Source organism: Alosa pseudoharengus, unplaced genomic scaffold (assembly GCF_046254945.1).
Source record: "Alosa pseudoharengus isolate Yale_2024_CS ecotype anadromous, Long Island Sound unplaced genomic scaffold, YU_APseudo_1.1 YU_APseudo_1.1_scf_14, whole genome shotgun sequence".
Classification (NCBI taxonomy): Eukaryota; Metazoa; Chordata; class Actinopteri; order Clupeiformes; family Clupeidae; genus Alosa; species Alosa pseudoharengus.
Genome location: NW_027468609.1, coordinates 10,980,485 through 11,005,132, shown reverse-complemented (window position 1 = coordinate 11,005,132; position 24,648 = coordinate 10,980,485). Strand labels below are relative to the sequence as shown.

The 24,648-nt window shown below is 48.5% G+C and overlaps 1 protein-coding gene across 1 annotated transcript; it reads right to left on the bottom strand.

Annotated features, from left to right (window-relative positions):
• Positions 1 to 1,349: 1,349 nt before the first annotated feature.
• Positions 1,350 to 23,269, bottom strand: setd1ba (SET domain containing 1B, histone lysine methyltransferase a). Its single transcript, XM_076283845.1, has 18 exons — positions 20,817 to 23,269; positions 20,508 to 20,659; positions 20,011 to 20,109; positions 19,257 to 19,527; positions 18,143 to 18,264; positions 15,348 to 16,448; positions 12,301 to 13,071; positions 10,404 to 10,583; positions 9,377 to 9,470; positions 8,860 to 9,065; positions 8,580 to 8,664; positions 7,219 to 7,677; positions 5,249 to 6,742; positions 4,595 to 4,767; positions 3,621 to 3,746; positions 2,881 to 3,000; positions 2,292 to 2,429; positions 1,350 to 2,054 (listed from the first exon to the last, which is right to left on the bottom strand). The coding sequence occupies exons 1-18, from the start codon at positions 20,866 to 20,868 to the stop codon at positions 1,881 to 1,883; spliced, it is 5,817 nt and encodes a 1,938-aa protein (XP_076139960.1). The 5' UTR covers positions 20,869 to 23,269; the 3' UTR covers positions 1,350 to 1,880.
• Between the last annotated feature and the right edge of the window lie 1,379 nt (positions 23,270 to 24,648).

The window sequence follows — 24,648 nt, the reverse complement described above, 5'->3', positions numbered from 1 at the left end:
ACACACAGAATGGGACCCTTTTATAATAGAAAGTCAGCCAATTCTTATGGACTCATACTGAGGCTTGTGAGATGAGACTGCCGTGACCCTCACCACCTGAAGCACACTCTGACAGAGCGAGTCACTGTAACACTTGAGGCTTTAAAGCACCTGTTTCTAGGCAAGTCAGAGGGTGATGCTGCCCCTCTGTGGCAGGGCAGGTAGAGCAAGTGAGCCGAGGGGCACGACATCAATACTACCCAAACAAATATCCAGTCAGCAGCAGACGCCATCACTACGGAAACTGAACATCACCATCCGTCGCTCCTGATTGGCTAGAGAGCACAGAGGCCTGAATGGGTGGGTGGGTGGGGGGTTGGGGGCAGGTAAGGAGAAAAAGTGACACACAGCACTAAATGAACACTAAATGAGCTTCTGACTTTGGGGCAGGAGAGTACAGGACACAGAGGGACAGAGCAGGCCATGCTGTTAACCCACCACACACACACACACACTCTTTTAGCAGCTTAAGTGGTCAGTGAACACAGGCCCTCCCCCTGGTTCCCAACAGGTCCAGTATGAGAGGAGGGGCTGTTTATGTGCTGCTGGGTTGGGGGGGGGGGGGGGGGGTCTCCAGGGGCCATTACTCTGGTGCTCCTATAGGTGGCACTCGTCTTTGTCATTACTACAGGCAGCCAGTAGGGGGAAACGGAAACACACACAGAATGAGGCTTCAGTCAGGAACACAAAGGAAACCGTGTGGATAGAGAGACAAACACCTGTGGATAGAGAGACAGACACCTGTCCTAAGTGCGTGTGTGTGTGTTAACGAGAGAGAGAGAGAGAGAGAGAGAGAGAGAGAGAGAGAGAGAATACTGGAGTAGTGTAGTGCAGCTGGAGAAGGCAGCCTCATGGTAGAGCTTATGGTAATCAGTCTTGCCACACACACACACACACACACACACACACACACACACACACACACACACACACACACACACACACACACACACACACACACACACACACACACACACACACACACACACACACACACACACACACACACACACACACACACACACACACACACACACACACACACACACACACACACACACACCTCAACTCACTTTGGGTACATTTGCCTGGGCTCTTGGATCGTATGCTGCACATTTGTTTAATGATGCCAGCAGGTGTGTCTGAGCCACAAGGTTGTCTGTCTGTGTGTGTGTGTGTGTGTGTGTTGCAAAGTTGGGGCCGCCTATCTTACACATCAGAGGGAACACAGCGTCCTGGAGAAGGCAAAGGACCAAAACGTAACAACCCCACCCCAACCCAACCCACCCCCCCCGCCACACACACACAAACACACACACACACACACACACACACACACACACACACACACACACACACACACACTAACTAGCACTGGGAACGTTGTGCGTGTGAAAGAGTTAAGAGAACGAGCAGCTTGAGGGTGTTCCACAGTGACAAGAGCAACAGACACACAGAGCAACAGACACACAGAGCACAGACAGAGTGGGGACGCTCCAACCCAGCGCACTGGGACAGACGGACACAGACAGGGGGGGGGGGGGGGTTGGGAGTCAGGGTAAAGAGTCATCTGTTTCAGGTCTGAATGCATACACTGAAAAAGCACCTGGAATCGTAAACAATCATAATGTGTTTAGTTTTTAAGTTCCTTTTTGTTTGTTTCTCTCCAAAAGAGTTCTCGACACCTAGCTGCACGTTATCCGCTACGTCGGACAAGACCAGGTTCTGCTCTGCTCCGCAGCCACTGTTCCTCCAAACGGAACCTCTGGTTCTTCGCAACCGTTTTTTGGCAGGGGTTCTACCCCCTTTCCCGATTCAGTTGTAGAGGAGGGCTGACGGTCCTAGTTAAGGGTTCCTCGGCAGTTCTCGGCTCCACAGAGACATGGGATCTTGACGTCCTCGATGGGGAACTTGTAGTCGTAGGTGATCTCCTCATTGACACTAATGGGCTGTTTCGAGTAGATGACAATCTTCTTCTGTGACTCTACAGTGATGACCTTGGCATAGCAGTTGGGCTGCACAGTGGAAAACACACACACACACACACACACACACACACACACACACACACACACACACACACACACACACACACACACACACACACAAACGTTTTAATTAAACTATTTTATCCATTTGTAACTTTTACATGTGTTAGACATTGTGATGTTCATGGCTACTGCTACGTCCATGTTAAACACATAAGCTCTTCAATTCTATTGACTAGGGAACGGCTTGCACGAGCCACTTACGTTGCAACTGTGGTTGATGAAGCGAGCGAAGTTGCCACACTTGGTGGCGTCGATGATGGTGTCGTGGTCCACACGGAACATGTAGCTGCTGCCGATGCCCTCTTCCTCATATCGCTTCTCTCGCATGTCAGCAATCACCTGTGAGGTGGAGAGAGAGAGAGAGGGAGGAGAGAGGGAGAGGAGAGAGTGATGGAGAGAGAGAGAGAGGGAGGAGAGAGAGGGAGAGGAGAGAGTGATGGAGAGGGAGAGTGAGGGAGAGACAGTGAGGGAGAGGAGAGAGTGATGGAGAGAGAGAGAGAGGGAGGAGAGAGAGGGAGAGGAGAGAGTGATGGAGAGGGAGAGTGAGGGAGAGAGAGTGAGGGAGAAGAGAGGGATGGAGAGAGAGTGAGGGAGAAGAGAGAGTGGGAGAAGAAAAGAGAAAGACAGAAAGAGAGAGAGAGAGAGAAAGAGATAGAGAGGGGGGACAAAGAAACAAATTAGGACAGGCAAAGCTTTGAGTCCATCCAGGTGTATTAAACTTGGTAATTGTTTGTGTGTGTGTGTGTGTGTGTGTGTGTGTGTGTGTGGCAGCTGGAGGACATGGGCTCACCTGTCGGATGTTCTGGCCCACGTACTCGATGACCATCTCGTCTGCAGCAATGGGCTCCATGGCAAACAGACCCCAGTCGTGGATGGACGACCTGCAGAAGCGGATCTTCTTCTTACGGAACTGCAGCAGAACAGGAGCAGAGGCCAGAGAATGGGCAATGAGACCCGTGTGACGGAGCACGTTCTCTACTACTTAACGCAGAACCTACGTTCTCTACTACTTAACGCAGAACCTACGTTCTCTACTACTTAACGCAGAACCTCCACACTCATTCGTACACTCAACACTATTAAGGGGGGGGGGGGGTGTAGTTATTCTGCAGAGTTTTTGTTGCAGCTAATAATCAAGGAATGTCAAATGGATGGAGAGATTAAGAGAGCCTGAGAGAGAGAGAGAGAGAGAGAGAGAGAGATGGACAGAGAGGTTAAGAGAGCATGAGAGAGAGAGAGAGAGAGAGAGATGGACAGAGAGGTTAAGAGAGCATGAGAGAGAGAGAGAGAGAAAGATGGACAGAGAGGTTAAGAGAGCATGAGAGAGAGAGAGAGAGAGAGAGATGGACAGAGAGAGAGAGAGAGAGAGAGAGAGAGAGATTAAGAGAGCATGAGAGAGAGAGAGAGAGAGATGGACAGAGAGGTTAAGAGAGCATGAGAGAGAGAGAGAGAGAGAGAGAGAGAGATGGACAGAGAGGTTAAGAGAGCATGAGAGAGAGATGGATGGACAGAGAGGTTGAGTGTGGGCACCTTGAGCTGGTTGAACTTGAGCAGGTCGCTGTCACAGCTGAAGGAGGACAGCAGGCGGCGCTGTTCCGATCGCCTCTCTGAGCCGGCTCTGGTGGACGCGTGAGGCTGAGCTGGCTTGTGGACACCCTGCAGAGTGGACACACACACACACACACACACACACACACACACACACCATTGCAACCCCAAACACACACACACCATTGCAACCAAACCACACACAGACATGCATACACACACATACAAAAAATATGATTAATGCCAGTGTCTCCAGACCTACACTGGTCCCCACAGGAGGGGGGCTTGGACTTGACTTGCTCTGTGTATGTGTGTGTGCATTAGGAATGCCACGGAACGCTGTGTGTATGTGTGTGTGCATTAGGAATGCCACGGAACGCTGTGTGTGTGTGTGTGTGTGTGTGCATTAGGAATGCCATGGAACGCTGTACACGCTGCACATGATTGGTACAGCCCTGCGGGTCCACACACAGAGATATGGTACGTAAACGCTATCATTTCCAAAACTTGCTCACTGCACTGCAGGCAAGACGCACGCACATTGCGCATTCACAGAACGCCTCTGGAGTCTGTCAGCACTCTGTATGCAAGTAGGAGTTTGAGATGTAACACACTAAGCAAACTAACACAGCTGGCAGCTCCAACGTGATTGACAGTGGAACGGTGAGAAGCACATGTCTGAATAGGCAGTACCATCCTTCATAGCCACTCTGACCGAGCATTTGCAATTTCAGTAGCCTACGATGACGAAGGTGAACAGACTGTAAACCAAGCGAGCAGCGTCTGCAAGCGGTCATCTCACTTTGTTACTGCAGTCTACTACTCAGGCTGGTGTCTCAAATATACCATGGCTCATAAATCATCTTGCATACTGGACCGATGTATCCCTAGTGTGTGTATGGAAACGTTTATGACAATGAGCAGACACGTGTGTGTGTGTGCGTGCGTGTTTTCACCTGGGTCTCCTCCTCCATGGGCTCGTCAGAGGGCAGGCGAGACTCAAGATACTTGAGCTTGTCCTTCTTGTCGATCTTGTAGTAGCCCTCGCTGCGGGCGCAACCCGTCACGTGGTCACGCATGCAGTCCTCACGCCGCTTGCGCTTCACCCCCGGGATGTTCTGGTTGGTGGGTGCACAGGAGTTAAGGTGCACACACACACACACACACACATATACATGAGAGGAATAATGTGCCACACGTACACACACACAGAGTTCAGACACAGTGCAGACTCAAGCACACAAACACAGGAATAGACTGCGCGCGCACTCACACAAAAAGACATACAGGAATACACTGCGCACGCGCACTCACACACACACACACACACACACACAAAGAGACATACACCTACATACACCTATACACACACATCTATAAACACACATGTGTATATATATATATATATATATATATATATATATATATATATTAATATATATATATATATATACACACACACACGTGTGTGTGTGTGTGTGTATATATACACACACACACACACAGAGACATTCACCTACACTGTACACACACACCAAGAGACACACACCTACTCTAGTATACACACACACTCCAACTTGTGCAACCCAATTGGTCTCTGGAAAGGATATGCGGATGGTGCACCCAGAGTGTGTCGTTGAGCCAGTCGTTGCCGCCGTTGTCCTGCTGCAGCATGCGGTCGTAGGTGACCTGCAGGTGCTTGATGTCCTCCTCGTCGATGCCGTCGTTCCAGATGTCGTAGAGGATGGTCATCTCCTCGAAGTCGGAGCGCGGCATGAAGACGGGCTTGGGCGGCGAGCTGACCGGCGAGTGCATGGACAGCAGCAGCTCCTCCCATCCCCGGCGTCGACCCCGCGTCTTCGTCAGGTGCCCTTCCTCACGGAAGATGCGCTCCATGTCCGACAGAGCGGTCTGCTGTGGCGCAGCGTCTTCGGGCGGCGGTGGCGGCGGCGCCTCCTCGTCCCTGAAGTCCAGCGCCACCACAGACGGGTCCCTGGACACGCTTATGCTGCTGGGTGGCAGGTCTGTGGCTGCCGCTGCCTCAGGGCACGCCACGGGCAGAGGGGGCTCTGGGGGCAACGATGCTGCGGTCAAGGCGGCCGGCGCAGGCTCGTGGGGAGGCAGCTGCTGGTCAGGAGGAAGCGGCGTCTGTGGTGTCTTTTTGGACTTGGGCCGGCCTGGCTTCCTCTTGGGCGGCGTTGCGTCCGGCGGTACGGGCACCGCCGGCGCGTCTTTGGGCAGTCCGGCGAGGGCGGCGTCGGCAGGCGTGGGGTAGGAGCCGAGGGCTGGCGCGTGGGCGAGAGCGCCATCTTGTGGCGCGCCTGGAAAGGGCGATGGTGCGAGTCGGTCAGGCAGGGAGACGACGGGCTCCTTGAAGACTCCCCTCTCCTCTCCTCCCGAGGTGTCCGACGAGGCCGACGTCTTGCGATGGACGAGGGAGCCGCCGGCGGCAGCGAGCGCCGCCGGGTCCACGACGGTCCCGAACACCGGGCCGAAGCTGAGGTCGCGGCCGGGCGTGCGCGGGATGCCCGCTGAGAGCACGGGCGACTGCGCCGGGTAGGAGAAGGGGCTGCCGGGCACGTGCGGAGAGCCCAGGACCAGGCCGCCGATGCCGCCCGCTAGCGACGCCTCGCTGCCCGGCGTCACCGGAACCCCGTCAGCGCTCTGGCTCTTGCCCAGATGCCCGCGCGGGCGCTCCGGGAGGTCTCGGCCCGGCGTGCGGGGCAGCTCCTCGTCGGTGGGCAGCCTCGGGCGCGCGGGCAGGACGAGCTCGGGAAGGGAGGAGGGAGGGGCGGGCGGCTGCAGAGAGGAGCGCGCGTCCGGTCCAGGCGGGAGCGGAGGGAGCGGGGGCAGCAGGAGATGCAGCGCGGGCAGTGGGGGGCCGCTACCGTCCGAGTCCAGGGCAGCAGGATGATGATGATGGTGGTGATGATGCTCACGTCCAGGCGTGCGGGGCACCTCCTCGGGCTCGGGGCGGATCTTGGGGCGTACCTCGTGGTCGCTGTCGGCCAGAGAGCCGGTGGGCGTCGGGGGTCGCAGGACTCCCTCCTCCTCCATGGGCTCCTTCGGCAGCGGGACCTCAAGGTCACTCTCTGGCTCCTCATCTGGATAGATAGATAGATAGATAGATAGATAGATAGATAGATAGATATTATTGATCCCCAAGGGGAAATTCAAGAACATCTGGAACACACACACATGATCAGCAAACACACACATGATAAAACACACACATGATCAGCAAACACACACATGATAAAACACACACATGAGAAAACACACACATGAGAAAACACACAGAGAAAACACACACAGAGAAAACACACACAGAGAAAACACACACAGAGAAAACACACACAGAGAAAACACACACAGAGAAAACACACACATGAGAGAACACACACATGAGAGAACACACACATGAGAGAACACACACACGAGAGAACACACACAGAGAAAACACACACATGAGAGAACACACACATGAGAGAACACGTCCACCGCTGACCTGAAGTGTGTGTGAGCGTGTGTAATGCGTATGTGTGTACGCTTGGGTGTGTACATGCATGTGTGTGTGTACCTGGCACTCCTTTGGGCGAGGGCGGCCGCAGGTCGTCCATGCCGGACCGGAGTGACCCCACGGCCTCCTCGGCCTCGCGGATGGCCCTCTGCTGGGCCTCGGGGTCCATGCGTAGCCTCTGCTTCTCCAGCGTGGCCAGCTCCAGGGCCTCGTCCCTCGGCTCGTCCTGCGGCAGGGGGGGCGAACGCGGCCCCTTGGGCTCCAGCACGGCCGCCACGGCCGCCGCCGCCGCGTCCTCCTCTTCCTCCTCCTCCACCGCCTCCCCCTCCTCCTCAGAGGACGACGACGAAGACGAGGAGGAGGACGAGCTGCGAACCTTGTCCTCGTCCTCCTCCACCTCCACCTGAGCGTCCTTCTCCTCGTCTTCCTCTTCCTCTGAGCTGGACTCGTAGTCGGATGAAGAGTCGCTGCCGGACGAGGAGTCTGACGAAGCTTTGGACGAAGCAGAGCTGGCAGCTTCTACAAACACAATGCAACAGTTTCAGAGACCTCAGAGTTCACACTTCTTCAGCAGGGATTCAAGCAAGGAAGATAGTCACCACACATGCTCTAAGGTATCATATATTTATATTCATTTCCAATGGAATCAGCCCTGCCCATTCCTGTATCCCTGCCTAGTGCTTAGTGCAGGCTTGAGTATGCTGCGCCAGAGCATGAGACATTTTAAACAAACGAGGAAGAGATTAATGCATGCTTACGTAGGGTTGCACAATTATCACAATTCCAATCATAATCGCAAAATTAACCAACGCTGTTACCCAATCGCAATCATAATGACGATATAAACCAACGCCATTACCCAATCGCAATCATAATCGTAATATGAACCAACACTGTTACCCAATCACAATCATAATCGTAATATGAATATGACTTTTATATTAATTTCATCCTCACTGACTATGCCATTTGTGGCACAGAAATTCTGATTGGTGAGCTTTACGGTCGGTCGCGGGTGCTGTGCCTCTTGTGCACTGGGCGTGCTCACCAATCAGGGGTGGCACAAATGTAAGAGATTCACTGACAATTCACTGACATTCAAAAATCATATCCTAAATCGCAATATAGATATTTTCCCCAAATCCTGCAGCCTTACTTATAAGGCATTTGCCCTCATCAGATGCATCTGAAGGTTTCAAAATCTACATCTTAAGAGTACATTTCCAATATGTGAGGGTTTGGGAAGTGCAGGTATGTAACAGAATACAGCGTGCCAGTGCCACTGAATGCATAGCGGCGATGTGCATGAGGGTGTACATAGGGCTGGGATGGTAACCGCATTACCGCGGTCACGTGACACCGTCATCAAAAAAAAACAGCCCAGGTGTACAAGACATTGCATTTATTTGATTTGATTTTACCTTCATCAGAAGAATCAGAGGATTCACTGTCGCTGGAGTCAGATTCTCTGTCCTCCTCATCCTCCTCTTCCTCATCATCAACCTCCTAAAGAAAACAACAACATTTGATCAGCTTACAGTTACAAAGCTAAGGGTCTGCTAAGAACTATATTCACACACGCAAATCAGGGTTTAGACATGCCACTGCATGGACCTATAATGGAAAGGCATCTGTTTGCCTCAAGTCTTCGTATATGAGGAACGCGGTCAGATGGACACAACCCCACAACACCTTTCTCACCTTTTCTGACGAGAGCCTCTCAGAGACCTCTTCGTCCCGGTCCTCCTCTCTGTCCGACGACTCTCCATCCTTCCCAGAAGTCTCCTCTTCCTCTTCCTCCTCCTCCTCTCCCTCGCTGTCCAGTGGCCGAACCGGACGTCGCCGGGCTGAAGACCCATCTCCGTCCTGCCTGGAACCGTCCGACGGGAGATCGGCCCGCTCGGACTCTGAAACACACATGAGTCAGTTGGGATCCCCAGACTCTGCACACTGGACCAAACAAGATGGTTGACAGATGTCGTTCTCTGTAAAACTGTTTACAGATGGAAGTGACAAAAGCTCTGTTCTGTATACTGTGTGTGGACATACGGGAGAAGTCATTTGTGGACAGCATATCGGGCCATGAGGATTTCACATTACGACAGTAGAGCATCTGAGTTAGGATTGTTAGGACTCTGCCTTGCAGCAGTATTGTGTGTGTGTGTGTGTGTGTGTGTGAGACAGAGAGAGACAGAGATAGAGTGAGTCATAACCTCACCTTCATCCTCCATCTCGTCATCGACTGGCGTCGACGGCCGTACTCTCTTGGAGTCTGCGGTGGAAGCAGCATCAGGCGGCTCCTTCCTCTTCACCTGAACACACAAGGAGCATCACATTAGTGATGCTTTTACCTGCACTTCTCACACACACACACACAAACTTTTTGTCTGGCGACCCCCCAAAAACATTGGCCAAGTCTCACGACCCCCTTCTCTTCAACAGATGAAATTTGGTTTCACTTTAGAAATATGCACTGAAGGCAGAGGCAGAAACGGTCTTCTCTCAGAGAATCTCTCTTAGGTAGGCTATGTCAACACCAAAGGCATTAATGTAAATGGCAGCCTTTGACAATCTGATATATTATTTTCCAAAGGATAACTAGCACTCATCCAATGTATAACTGGCACTCCTGTGGAAAAAAAGGCTGATAGTGTTCAGTCTCTGGTAAGCTTACGTACAGCATCTTTGAGCTCATCATTGCAAGAGGCACAAGTAGAGATTTGAAATTTGCATAAACAGAGCATCCACTTTTGAAGGAGTATTACGCAAACACTGTGAATTGTAAGCCTACATATCTAGGGCTACTGAATACCCCAGTTTTTAAAACATGTTGGTCTAAATTCAGACTGCAAATCTGGGGGGCTCGACTCCCAGTTTAAGAGCCACTGAACCAGAGTTCTCACACACCAGAGAAGTGTCATGTGACTCACAGTCAAACGCTAAAAACTTCCCCTGTACACGTTTCTGTGTGACTGTGTTTGAAGTCCCCCCCACTCTGTGGCCATCTTGCAGTGCTCTTTGGGCAGTTATGGGGCAGCTATGTTCCTATTCAAGTGAATGGGGAGGAATACAGGAAGGGGCGGGATATGTGTAGAGAGTACTGAGAGTACCATATTGGCGTTACAAACTAACCCCATGCATTTCAACGGAGGATTCTTTGAGTGTTGTGTCTCCTCATTAGAAAGTCCCTACCTATACACGTTTCCACCATCACATGACCGTTTGAAGTGATGTTAGTGGCCTACCTTGAAGGAGGGCAGGCGTATGGCGCCACGCAGGCCGATGCCCAAGCCCATGCCCTCGTAGCCCAGGCCTTCGCCCTTGTTCCAGTTCTCCAGCAAGCTGGACGCTATTGTCTCTTTTGGCTTCGGCTTCTCCTTCTCCTCCTCTTTACCTTCTCCTGCCTTCACCGGCGTAAGGGAGGCCTGGGGACGTGGAAAAACACAACAGTTTAGCCATCGCTTCAGTTGTAGGCGTATGCATATCTCATCTGGTCGGAGTCCATTTTGTGCTTTTAGCAAATAACAGACAGTGCCTGACAGTGATGGGCAAGCTACTTAGAAAATGTAGTTAGCTAAGCGACTAGTTACTGCTCCAAAATCATTTTTTGGAAAAAAGGCTCCACATAGCGGGAGTGACCTCTCTATCTTTAAAAAACGTTTTAAGACACAACTCTTCCAAGAATACCTCGTCTCCTAGCGTTTCTGACAACCTCGGACACAGGTCTAATACACACTTACCAAACTTTTCCCTCCTCTAGCTCCTCTTCTACCATACTTTGACTAGTACTTAGTATGTAGTCACTCCCATCTTCTAGTACTAGTACTTAGTATGTAGTCACTTCCATCCTCTAGTACTAGTACTTAGTAGTCATTCCTATCCTCTAGTACTAGTACTTAGTAGTCACTCCTATCCTCTAGTACTAGTATTGACAGATGCAGTGGTAATTCCTAGCAATAGTCTCCTCTGCACTGTACCTTAAATGTTATTCTATTGCTGTAGCTGTCCTTCTGTAGTTGCTTAATTGTTCAAATGCTTAACTGTTATTCTAATGTTGCAACTAGCTCTGTAGATTAAATGTTAAAATGCTTAATGTTATTTTAATGTTGCAACTAGCTCTGTAGATTAAATGTTAAAATGCTTAAATGTTATTCTAATGCTACAACTACAACCACTCTGGCACCAACAAAGCACAATTTCACTTCGCTTCAGCTCTGCCATGAAAAATTAGTTTCAGAAGTTTATGTTTCCCAGTGCAATAAAGGACCAATGCCCGTCTATTTTCAGCTTTCATTGAAGAAACGGGCCACGTTTTTCAGATTTATTGAATAGAAAGCTTCGCTACAAGTAGCCTAGTTAAACTACTGCCCATCACAGGTCCCTGACAACGATAAAAGTCGTGCGCGATTCAAAGGACCAGGCAACTCGCGATAGCTTGCTAATGTTCAGAACACCTTCAGCTAAACCCGGTTGCGTTTGCTAACATAGGCCTAAAAAGCATTTATAAACGAGAGACAATTTAGAAATAAAAGCTTACTTACTAGTTATTTTAAGTCACTTTACATTTTAAGTTACTTTAACTAATTAATCGAGACATTAATTGAAGTGTGCTGCTAGCTAATTTTACTGACGAAGAACGGTTAGCCTGACATTTAACATGAGGGAAATCAAATTATTTAGCGAAATTATAATAATTACTTAGTCATCAGATACCATTTTTATCAACTGATCTTACCATATTGTCACTGTTATCATCCATACTGAAATTAAATTAAATTATATGATGTCTTGAAAGTTTCAAAATTCCATTGCAGACTGAAACGATTCAAATCAAAGATTCTAGAACAGAGCTTTGATTCAAATGTAGCATTTTTCCGAACGCAACAGTGACATAACTTGGTAACAGACACGTTATGTCCATAACAGAGTACTACGTTGTTGTAGATGAATGAGAAACTATACGAATAATACCATGTTAATTATCTCCAAATCTAAAAAAATATGTATAATTTAAAATATATAATAATCCAAACAAAGAAATGAACAGATATAATATTCTCCTCATCTCCTATGTAATAGGTTTTTCTGAAATCCCTTCAGGCGTCCGCAGTAACCATTCTTGCCAGTAGGGGGAGGGCTCACCTTAGCTGAGCGCTCCTTCCTCTCCCACCACTCGTCAAAGGCCCTGAAGGCCACCACCTCCACCATCTTGCGGTTCAGGTCCCTCTTCATGATGGCCTTCAGCTCCTTGACGATCACCATGAGCACCCCCTCCACCGTGGCCTTGTGCGGATCCTCCTTCTTGGGCTCATACCCCGGCGGCGGCACAGCCGGGTTGAACTTGGGCATGCTGGGGAAGGACCAAGGCTGCCCGTGGCTCACGCTCCCCGAGGGCGTGCTGGCCATGGAGAGGGGCGCGTAGGGCCCCCCGAACGCCATGGTCCCGGCGGCGGCGGCGGCAGCAGCAGCAGCGGCGGCAGCCCCGGCCCCCGCGCCACTCATGTAGTGGGGGTACGGGTAGTGCCGCTGGCTCTGCACCATGCGGCTCAGCATCTGCTGCTGCATCTGGAAGGACATGCTCACGCTGCCCCACTGCGGCAGGCAGCTCACCAGGTCCACTGGCATCATATGCATCATGCCCGGCGGGTAGGGGGGCATCGGGGGCAGCATGGGCGGTGGCACGCCAGGAGGGCCGGGTAGGTGTGGCACGGTGGAGTGTGGGGGCAAGGGGGGAGGCGGAGGCAGGGGGAAGCCCGGCTGGTGGGGGGGCAGAGGGGGATAGCCCAGAGAAATGGTTTGCGGGTGCATGGGGGACACAGAGGAGTTGATAACGATGCCCTTGTCGCCGGACGATGGTGTGCCAGGCATCTCGTCGTCCGAGATCTCCATGTCCTCACCCGAGGAGTTGTTGACCTGAGAGTAAAAACAAAGCCGTTTATTTCGCTCTTCATCTCTCCACCTCTTCCGATCGGTCTGTATGCCCAACCTTACTGAAACACTTTTAAGTCCTATCCTTATTCTTACTCTCTGGTTTTATCAGATAGGCTACAATAAAAACAGCAACATGCAGTTTTCCAATTTATTCATATCAGTAGCTTCAGCAATCTTAATAGCTTTCTAAAATCACCAAATAATCCCCAAATGTGCTTGGATCTGCATCACTTACATAGATCATTTCTTTTCAGAGCTCGTAATGTTAAGACATACAGTACATAGCCATACGCACTAATGCACTGGGCCACACCAACACTAACTAACAGTGGCATTAAGGAGGGCCCCTGTAATGGTGTGTGTGTGTGTGTGTGTGTGTGTGTGAGTGTGAGTGTGAGAGAGAGAGAAAGAGCCTGCCTTGTTGCAATGCTAGAGAGCATGGGCCTGCAAGTTAGCAGGGTGAGTCATGTTAGCAGATGGGCCTTCTTCTTCTCGCTGCTTTGTTTATAAATGAATGTTAAGTGTATTTGGCCACACTGCTGCTGCAGTCTGTATGGAAATATTTGCCCTGGTATTATTATAAACAGCTCTGTGGGCAAGATTAATCTCTCTCTGCTGCCGACCGTAAATGCAAGTGTGTGTGTGTGTGTGTGTGTGTGTGTGTACTCAACACAAACTCAGTTACAGCTGACAGTTAATGAGATGGTGACATGTGGGGTGAAAACATTTGACGGTTAATGAGGTAATAACAACATGTCGTGTAAAAAGAAAATGTTGCCCCTCAACAATGTTGTTCTTCCAGCCCTGCAGAAGCAGGAAGTGAGGTCGTAACGGCCAGGCTGGCACAGGCAGCAGGAGGAAGTGAAAGTGCCCCGCGACGCGGTGAGGCTCGGGGTGGCCCAACCCCTCAGGGCTGAGGACTCGCCTCTCTGTGCTTGGCGTTGACCGTGTAAATGAAACCTAGCTCAAGGTCCATTTACTCCAACAAAAGACAAGCCCTACAAAGCCTAGCTCTATTCAACCACACACACACAGAGGCAACAAAAACAAAACAAAAACACACCCAGAGGCTTCACCAAACAGGTTTAAGGCTAATGAGTAACATAACACTTCCTAGCACTCATTATAAATGTACCATTCATGAAATCAACCAGAAGTGTAGGTTTTGTGAATTGAAGCAGCAGTAGTTACAGGCCAATTATTTTCATTGTTTTAAGCATCATCACTCATGCTTGTGGTGGTACTTTCTTGTAAGCAGATACAGCAACATGGTCAAATTAATCTATGGCGTACAAGGCCAACATTCAGCCCAATTACACTGACATTAGGTTATACACACACACACACACACACAGTTTGTCAGAGCGGAATACGCCATTTCCTTTTGTGTTAGACGAGTTAAGAGAGAGGCATGAAAGTCAGAGTAGCCTGAGCAGGGGCCCACTTTCACTGCCACCGTGCAGCCAAGCTTCCTGTGCTGCCAGCTCCCCCTGGGTCCTCCAGCCCACCAGACTTAAGGGAACATGTGGGTGACATGCTCACAGCAAAACAGACGTACGTGTCAGTCAATCTCAGACGGCAGACCACACACAGACACATAGATATACCAAAACAGAGATGGCTGCCTAGAAATCCATAGCCCTTTCGACTACACAGACCATTTCTTTTAACAGTCTTTACTGACTAGTAAAGAGAGCACTCCAGTTGAGACTGCTGGTAACTGTAAAGAAGTCTGAGATCACATGTAATCCAAGCATGGCAAAAAAAATCATTCAAGTATGTGCATAGTTCACTCTTTGGTCAACAGTGACAACAAAATCATCTTATCCCCCACCATAAGGATGTGCATGACCAGGTGAAATAACATCCAAGTGGCCTAACGTGAAAGAGGAAATGACATCACTTCTGGCACATGCTGGAGTGCTTGGGCATTACCCAAAACCCTAAACACAGACCCATTCAGTCTTGAGCTGAGGCCACAGAACACCTTCACTCTTAAGCATCTCTGGTCAACTCTGACGGACATCTGACCAGAGGTGGACATCCCGGGTTCAGAGAGTAAGTCCTGCCATGTATTGCTTCTACCTGTGACACAGGTGATTTATCACAGCTAATTATCTGACCTACCTGGCTGAAGAATTGTGGGAATTAAGATCGGCTGGTTAACTAATCTGCAGCATGGCAGGACTTTTACTTTCTGAACCCGAGATGTCTACCTTTGCAACCGATAAGGGAAAGTTAAGAGGCGTGCTTCTCACCGTGTCCATTTTGTCCGTGGGCGTGTGCTGCCGGTCCTTGAGGTCCACCGCAGAGGCACTCTTGGCCAGGGAGCTGGTGGGCGAGCTGGCCCTGGAGTTAAGCAGCAGCGCGGCGGTGCCCGGCACGGGCTCCTCGTCGTCCGAGTCGGGCAGGGGCGTGGGGCTGATGTCCTCCAGGCCCGTGCTGGACGGCCGCGAGGGCTGCCGGGACAGCTGCGCGGACGAGGGGGGTATGGGCGAGAGCTGCGAGGATGAGGAGGAGATGGGGCTGCCCTCCATGCGCACGTCCGGTTCCGAGTCGCCGCCACCACCACCGCCGCCGCCGCCGCGCTCGTTCAGGAAGGGCAGCTTGGTGCGCTTCTCCTTCAGCAGCATCTCGATGCGCGAGTCCAGGCTGTGGCGCTCCGACTCCAGGGGCGGCGAGGCGCCGGGCGAGGCGCCGGGCGATGGGGTGCGGGCCAGCGGGGGCGTCGTCGGTCCGACCGTAGGCACCGGCGGCGGCTCCGGCATCGGGGGGGTCTCGGGTCTGTCGCGGCCCGCGGCGAACTCGGGCGTGGAGGGCAGCGGCGGGGCGCGCCGGTAGTCCCCTTCCCGCTGGACGGGCTGGGGGTACGGCGGCTCGGCCGGAGGGTAGGCGGGGGGCATGGGCGGCGCCTGCTGGTACGGCGAGAAGGCCGACTTGAAGGCGCTGGCCGGGGGCGGGGGGGTGTGGGCGAAGGGCATGGGGGGCTCGGGCGGCGCCGGCTGGTGCTGCTGCTTGAAGGGGAAGGGCGGCTGCTGGTGCACGTAGTGGCGCTCCGTGCGCCGGTTGTAGGCGTCCTGGAACTTGGACTCGTGCCGCCGGTGCTTGTAGCCGGCCCCTGGTCCGTCGGCACGGCCCGGCTGGTGGGTGGGCGTGGCCTGTCGGCTGGAGTAGGAGGAGTCCTGAGAGAAGGGCGTGCCCGAGGGCCGTGGCGTGCCGAGGGGCGTGTTCTGCGACTGCGGCGTCTCCTGCCTCAGGCTGAAGTAGGCCGTGTCCTGGGAGAGGGGGGTGCCCGTGCCTGGTGTGGACGTTCCGCCCACCACCGATGAACTGCTCTCGGACAGCCTCCTGATAGGCTCCTACACACACACACACACACACACACACACACACACACACACACACACACACACACACACACACACACACACACACACACACACATTAAGTACTAGTATCCAGAGCATATTTCATCTGCTGCATCAGCGATGGCAGTTACAACAGGTCACACGTAACACCACACACACAAAACTGAATTGATGAGATTAGACCTGACAATTAAACTAAACACACACACACACACACACACACACACACACAATCACAACCTGATGTGTGGAGTTGTGACAGCTTTGAATCTTAACTTTGAACCACTCTGACATTCTAACTGCTACATACACAGGGGAGTAGTGTGAACATCACAACATGAGAAACTATTCATCACGTTCACCTGTACCAGCGCTACACAAACACATGCTTTATGTGCCCAGGACAAAAACACAGAGCACTCTTTTGGGAGAGGGCTGCCCCGGAATGCTGCCATGGAAGTCTGGGCCAGCTGTGGCCCAGATAGGCTTTACAGCCGCAGCTGTCGGGGGGGGGGGGGGGGGGGTGAGGCAAAGGGCAGGTTGCGACAGTTTGTTCGCTGAGTGTCTACTAGCAGCAGTGGAGTGAGTGAGTGAGTGAGTGTTTGAGTGAATGAGTGAGTGCATGAATGACTGAGTGTGTGTGTGAGTGTGTGTGTGAGTGAGTGACTGAGTGAGTGCATGAATGAATGACTGAGTGAGTGTGTGAGTGAGTGACTGAGTGTGTGAGTGAATGAGTGAATGAGTGAATGAGTGAGTGAGTGTGTGAGTGAGTCCCACAGCAGAGCGACACATTCCACACAGGGCCCGGTATTGCCACCTGCTGCACTGATAAACTGGATTAGAGATAAGGGCTCTGGACACGGGCTCAGGCTCTCCCCGGCTGGCTCACTCACTAACGAACACTGTCCCCACACACACACACACACACACACACACACACACACACACACACACACACACACACAGTACAGCTAGAGTAATTACCCACTACAATACAGACACCCCACCACCTCTCCTCTGCTCCTCTGCTACATGCAGGTCAGACAAACTCAGACAAAGACATGCACAACTATTGGGATTAGGTCAATAATATATACTTTATATATGTATATACTGTGTATATATATATATTGTTTGTATCATTGGATATGAGATTTTACATTACTGTGAACTAAACTCATATGGAAGTCTTGAGCAAAATATCCAGAATAGCATTTCAGTGGCAAGATGGAGAGCCATTAGACTTGGAGGCTTAGACCTCCCAATGAATCACAAACTTCACCATCATCATCATCATCATAATCATCATAGTACATAACGTGCTGATTTATAATCAGGAAAAACATTGCAATTGAAAACAATAAGCTTAAATGCCCTATGCACACTGAGGAAACACTTCACATGCACAGCACTGTTTCTATTGAACGCAATTCGTTTTGACTAGCCATGGGGTGGGGTGGGGACTATTTGCCAGTATTCATTTTACTTTTGCATCACACAAAATCACTGGCTGTAAATCACAATGTCTTACAACCCCAGTGACTTCCAACCGGCCCAGACTACTATGCTGAGGCGGCGGCAGCAGCAGCTACAGCTGCTGCTGCGGCGGCAACAGCAATATCACCTAGTGACCCGTCTCTGACCCTGGAGTGATGTTGCTGCGGAGCGTACGTGTCGGGACTCACCAGCAGCGCCTCTGCGATTGTGTGGGGGGACACCCCACGAGCCTCCTCGCCACCCACGGGCAGAGTCCGAGGAGTGTAAGTGCCATTGATCAGGAGCTGGAGGTACCGCTGGCGATTCTCGCCTGGACAAGACAGAAGGGTAAGAGAGAAATACAAGAGGCTTGCAAAGGTTGTAGCCAACTCTGCAAAGGACAACACGTCATGCCTTTGACTGAGGATTGTGAAGATGTGCACAGGTGAAACTGTTCTTTCAAAGACATCTGACAAAACTATGATTTACTAGGTCTTACTACAATAGTAAATAAGAAGGTCATTCAGAAACGTTTGCACAACTTGGTGAACAAAATGGTCAACAAATAAAAGTGAACATCACATGTGAAATAGGCTTCAAATCTAATCTTACTTAAAACTAAATTAATCGGCGCTTAAAAACAGTTCGTAATGTAATGTTTACAATAAGTGTGTTGCATCTTTAGACAGACCACTGTCATCCCACGCACGATACATGATGTGTTGTCACTGTCTCTTTAAGAGAGACGAAAGCGCGTTGGGGTTGTAAATACGATTCCATTCAAGCAAGCCAAAGCCATGATAAAGCGGTTTTCCGTTCATCAAACAGAGAATTGGTTTAACATACAAGCTAACTGAAATATACTCAAAGTAGACGACTGCACACCAAAAGTGAAAAATGTTTCAATTTGCCCAAAGGTCAATGCTTCTTTTTAACATAACAGGCAACATAACATAGGCCAAGACTGTGAAACTAAAACGGAATAGCCTACATTTTATTCAGTGTAAAGTTAAATAGCGTTTCTTAAAGAAGTCATGTTTTAAAGCATCTTAATAAAATCTCTAAATGTTGTTAAGGTTACTACCTTCAGCTAGAAGAAAAATTCACAAGGGGATGCAATTACCCCGGTTACTAAGCAACCCATGTAAATTAAAGCACGTGTCTTGACATTAAATCGACAACCCCAACAAGATCATAGCAACAGTGCAAAGGAGCAGTCCTTGACTATTCAGGAAGACCGTGTCACAGAAATATCTAAAGTCAAAGAACAGTACAAGCACATGTAGCCTAATGTAGATAGGCTATTTGCGTAAAACAGTTTACCTTTTGGGTCTAGCTCCACGTGGATGATGTTGCCCATCACAGACGTGTTATGGAGATTATGTACCGCATCCTTCGCTGCTTTTACAGCTCCGAATACGACTTTAGCGATCCCCAAGTGTTTCTTGTTCTTCGGATTGTACAATATTTCCACTTCTTCAATGTCTCCAAATTTCTTGCACATGTCGGTCAGAAAACCCTCCCTTATGTTATCGTTTAGCCTGGCGAATGTCACCTCCTTTGGAGGCACAGGGCCAATGTAGCAGTCGTCAATCTGAGGAAAACAAACAGCGTCCTTTATTTAAAATATTGCTAATGCACACGAAATTATCGTCGATATGTTTGGTATTCTAAGAAGGGTTCGAGCTATCACGAAGTCGTGACGACCTAGCCTATTGAACCGCATGTTGCAGTTCTACTAAATCTGTAAAAAAAAAAGTTTGGAGTGGAAAAAAGTAGTAGCCTATAGGCCTCGTCTAAATACAGGCTTAATGATATTACTAAATCGACAAGTACTAATATATCCTTATGCAAGCTGTGGAAGCATGCGGCATGGAAATAAACAGGCTATAACTACTGTCAAATTGTTTAAGTCGATACTCGCCAACAGATAAAATTATATGCACAGCCTATCCTACAAGATACACATGCTGCGCTAAAAATTAAACTGTAGCCTACCAACACATTCAAGTGTAATGAATCTGACCGACCCCTGGTATATAGCCTATGTGCAGATCAATGAGGGGGGTGTGACAACCTTAAATATTGGAACCGGGAGATCGGTCTCCTTGTACTTGGCCCAGTGGCGTCCGATTCTCGGATCCCTGACCATGTCCACGGGTGGCATCCCGGAATCCTGAGAAAATGTTAAGAAAAACAACAATGAGTCAGTCTACATCCATAGAAAGTCCAGTCTGACAGAGCTCCGGTAGCCCAAACAGACAGCGGCGGCATGCGCGTCGCTCACAACATTTCAGAGTGCTTTCTATTATTCTTCGATTTCGCTCAAAAGGGCGAAGAGATCATTCAATGTTAGACTACTATTATTTTAAAATATCCTGACATTGTTAAGAGTGGTGTCCAACAATGACACTTTGATGTACTGTGTCAGGTGCTGTGACGACGAGGCAAGCGTGTTTACTGTGTATGCTACATTGTAACATGCAGCGTTACTGTAGGCTACAGTCTGCTACAAATGTATCGATTGCTTGCAATAATAATTAGTGCTCACAATGCGCTGGTAACTTTACTCACAGGCATGCTAAAATGTTGTCCATCATAGCGGTACAGTTTGTGCGGTCCCTTTTTTAACGCTGGGTCAATAATCAACTTGTAACTTCTCCAATGACTTCGTTTCTCCCCCGAACTGCAAACGGGATGGTTTCTCTCCATGCCGTTCGCCAAACCTGTGAGATTAAGAAGAGAAAGGGTATTAAACGATGTTATATCGACATAACACATATGTTTCTGCATACATATCGCACAATGAGGGAAATGGGGGGTTAGACGCGGATCCCAGTTACCGAAACAGACATTTCAGAGGAAGAAAAAGACCAAGCTTACTTGAACTCTGCCTTCTACCGTGATCTTCATTTATATCCCCGAGTCTGGACATGATGTATCCGATCGAATATTTCAGTACCAAACGACGAGATATGTAACCTCTTACTGCTTACATTACATGATTTAAAGGATACTGCCTCCTTTTTGCGAGCCAACACATATTGTGTGCCTCTGGTCTGGGGTTTCTGTCTCTCCCACAATACACCACTATAGGCTTCACCAACCTTCCCCTGCTCCAGCACATTCGTTACGAAGTTCGTTTGACTCGGCCTTATTAAAACTCTGATGGCAAGCAAATTATAAAATACCCCAATATTAAATCATTAACGCTACAATTATTTATTACGCAAATCTCAAATTCAAAATAACAGCGACTTTGCGCGAATAAACAAGGCTTTCAAAAACGCGCTGAATCTGCCGCGTGGATTTACGGTAGCAGCAAATACAAGATGGACATTGGAAGCAGCCGATAAAGGAGTACTGGAGGACTGAACTGAAATGCGCCGTGACATTGCTGAAAACAATAATTTCGGAAAATCCGACCTAATTTAGACAACGTTTGATTTAGGATAATGTTCATGTGATTTTTTTGAACAGTCTAAAACAGAGGTTTAGGCATGTTGATGGTTCTTGCCTTATACAAAATGTCTGAAGGGACAATGTTGTCTATCAGATTTATAACAAACTTGTGGTTTGAAATCCTAGTGTATCTTAGACACTTCTCACATTTCCAAATAGGACTCTTGAATTACGCGTTTTTGAAAAGGCAAAGTATTGAACAGTTTGATTTTGCAGTGCTTGGGCAATTGGCTGGTTAACAGCACTACCCGTTCTGGCCAATCAGATTGAAGCACCATTTTAGCTCCTGCTATTAGAAGCACAGTCGACTACTTCCCTACCAGAGAGCCGAGAGGGGGCTGAGAGCTCCGGCAGCCATCTTTCCTGCAGTGGAACTCAATGGCCAAATGGGTTTCCTTTGTTTCCAAAGGGGATCTTATACTTCACTTCATCAACTCTTGTTGGACTACATAATATATTACAATGTTTCTGTTTGCAGGAGCTGAGAAGATGGAAGAAAATGGTTGGATGTTATCCCTTTGACATTTTTAAAAGCTTTTTTGCTCTCTTCCTGGAATCCATTTTTGTCCTATAGGTCATGGCACACCCATACAACAACCTTTTTCTTTCTTAAGAAAGTTATAGTGAATAAACAGTTTAGTTTTATTAAATGTGCATTGATATAAAACACTTTTAAAGCTTTTAAAGGTATTGTACAATACATGGCCAAGTAAGAATACAGCTAAGTGAGTTGTTTTAGTGATTACTGCTCAAATGTAGTAGGCTACATTAAATGTGTATTGTTAAAATGCCAGTCTTATGTGGTAGTTTATATGCTGGAGAGCCATACTTTGATATGATTGAATAATTAGAATGCTTGGCATTTCAAATGTTCTAGACAGATGCATGCATTTGTTTAAAAATATCCATTGGGGGCTTTGGCGATATTGCCTCTCCTATTGCAGCAGGCAAAGCAGGCCAGAAGGAAACAATTGGCCCTGGCAGAAAATGCTGAATCACTGGTGTGACTGGTTAATGTGGTTGTAGATAGCCTACCCTTAACCCCCTATCAATGTTTTTCACATAGCTTCATTGTTACCAGTCACATTTCACATTGGACATCTGTCAGGTTATAATAAGGGACAGCATATGGTATCCCTTAACCTGATGAAATGTTTTTTTTAAAAAGAAAAGAAATTGTTTGATTTTTTTTTTTTGTAATAAATATTGACATGTACTCTTTTCTTCCAGAGGCATTTCCTCTAATCACATGTAAGTAAAGCTCTGTGACCTTGAACCAAGGGCATTTTCTCTTTAAATAATTCCAGCTTAACAACAACCTACTCATTTCTTCTTAGTTGTTTTTTTAAGGGTGCACATGACACTCTTGACACAAAACTATACATTGAAAAGAACTCTGATAAAATATTTACCTTAACATTTTGATGAAATACACTTATCAGGCCTACACGCTGATGGAAAAGGAACGTTTTCATTGCCATCTTCGGATCCTCTAACTGTTTTTATGAAGGGGTGGGGATGCAACGCCTAAAAGGAAGAAAACAAGTGCTGTGTAACTATTTCTTGAATTAATTTGTTATTTAAAGTACGTAGGATCTCACTGACCAACGAGTCAAAATACTGAGCATCTTGAAGCAGTTTCAGTGCACATTATGCAAACCCTCTCCCTCTTCCTGGAAACAGGACAGCTGTAAAATGCGAACGCTCTTCATTTAGAAGAAGGAAAACTGTTCAGCATCTGACACGGGAATCTTTACAATTCTAAGGTAACAGTTTATAGATTCCACAACTGACTATTTTTACAAGTTTAACTAAAACATGTTTTATGTGAGGTTCAATCCATGTGGTTTAGTTTTTTGTAGTTGTTGGCGTTTGAAAAACAGGCTACATTACAAAACAGTCAGGAAATAAAAAAAAATAATAATAATCTGGAATGAAGCAAAGCACCGTTTTTCAAACTTACTGGCAATTAAAATAACTGTAATCCTCGTGGGGAATGAGTAGGTTATGTAAATAAAGAAGAAAATAAAAATAAAAAAACCCAACAACAACTAAGGGCTAAGTTAATCTTCTAGAATTTTCTCCCTGTCGCCCCATGTCCATAGCGACCTTTGATATGAACTGTCGTTAAATGGCTTCTCTGCTGTTCTCTTTTCAAAATGGCTTCTTCACACACACATACACAAAGGAGATCATTATGTGCTCGAAAATAATGCTGCGCCATGGCTGGGCGAGGTTTACACGTTCGAAAACAAGAGCTAATTCACCCCCTACCCAGACTCTTTCATTCAGAGTAGAAGGAAATATGTCAATGAAGATCAAGATGGCTTCGTGTGTAATATCTGAAAACGTTATAGGAGGAGAAACCATAGGCTGGCAGAATCCTCTTGCATAGTTGTATGGGTCTGGCAGATCTAAATTCATTCTGGCGGAGAGTCGTTGTGAGCTGGGGAGGTTGGCTGCGTGCCATGCGTTGGAGACGACTGCACCCACGTAGCCATATAAGGTCGGGAAAACAATTTCGAACACAGTGCAGCATTTCAATCAGCTAACACAAAGGGGATACGGGCTTCTCTTGTGTTTTCTCATTTCCCCTTCAAGATGAGTCGGTGCAGTAATTCAAGGCTTTCGCCATGTACAGAAGATTGTTATCTGACAAGCAAGAAAATCCATTTTGTAGGGAAAAAGGAGACAGATGGATGGAGGCTTGTGCAATGTGGGGCTTACGTAAAACAGCACTCAGGTGATCTCCCTTGGTTACTGTTAGACAGCTACCGTGTGTGTGTTGTGGACAGCGTCGTGTTCATACCAGCAGCTTGTTTGTCTGTTTCTTTTGCACGCAATAGAATTCATTCATTGAGATTAGGGAGGGCCGGTGTGTTCATTGCTGCCTGCCGTACATACGTGAAACATTGGCAACTGTGATCTGCTAAACTGACCTTGGCTTCCCAGCTCTCCATTAGAAGCAAGGGTAAGAGCATTCCACAAGGCCATAATGACCAGAACCATCATGTATTCATTGTAGCTTTGTTCAGTGCAGACTTAGGCGCACAGTAGCTCCCGGTAAATATTAACCTAGACAACTGCATGGGACAAAAGGTCATGGTCCAAAACCCGTTCTTCAGCGAATATCTCAAAGGAAAGTGTGAACGTGTCCTATTGTAATGATTGGACCCAACAGACGGTGTAATCTACGTGTAGTTGGGTTCAAACCTGTGCCAACAGTATCACACAGACATGTTTACCTGCCTTT

Excerpts from the sequence above, each read along its gene's own strand:
- setd1ba (XM_076283845.1), bottom strand. The coding sequence starts at position 20,868 with ATGTCCAGACTCGGGGATATAAATGAAGATCACGGTAGAAGGCAGAGT. Across the intron at positions 7,678-8,579 it reads CTCTGATTCTTCTGATGAAG|AAGCTGCCAGCTCTGCTTCG; the intron begins GTAAAATCAAAT and ends TTGTGTTTGTAG. Across the intron at positions 3,001-3,620 it reads TCAAGTTCAACCAGCTCAAG|TTCCGTAAGAAGAAGATCCG; the intron begins GTGCCCACACTC and ends GTTCTGCTGCAG.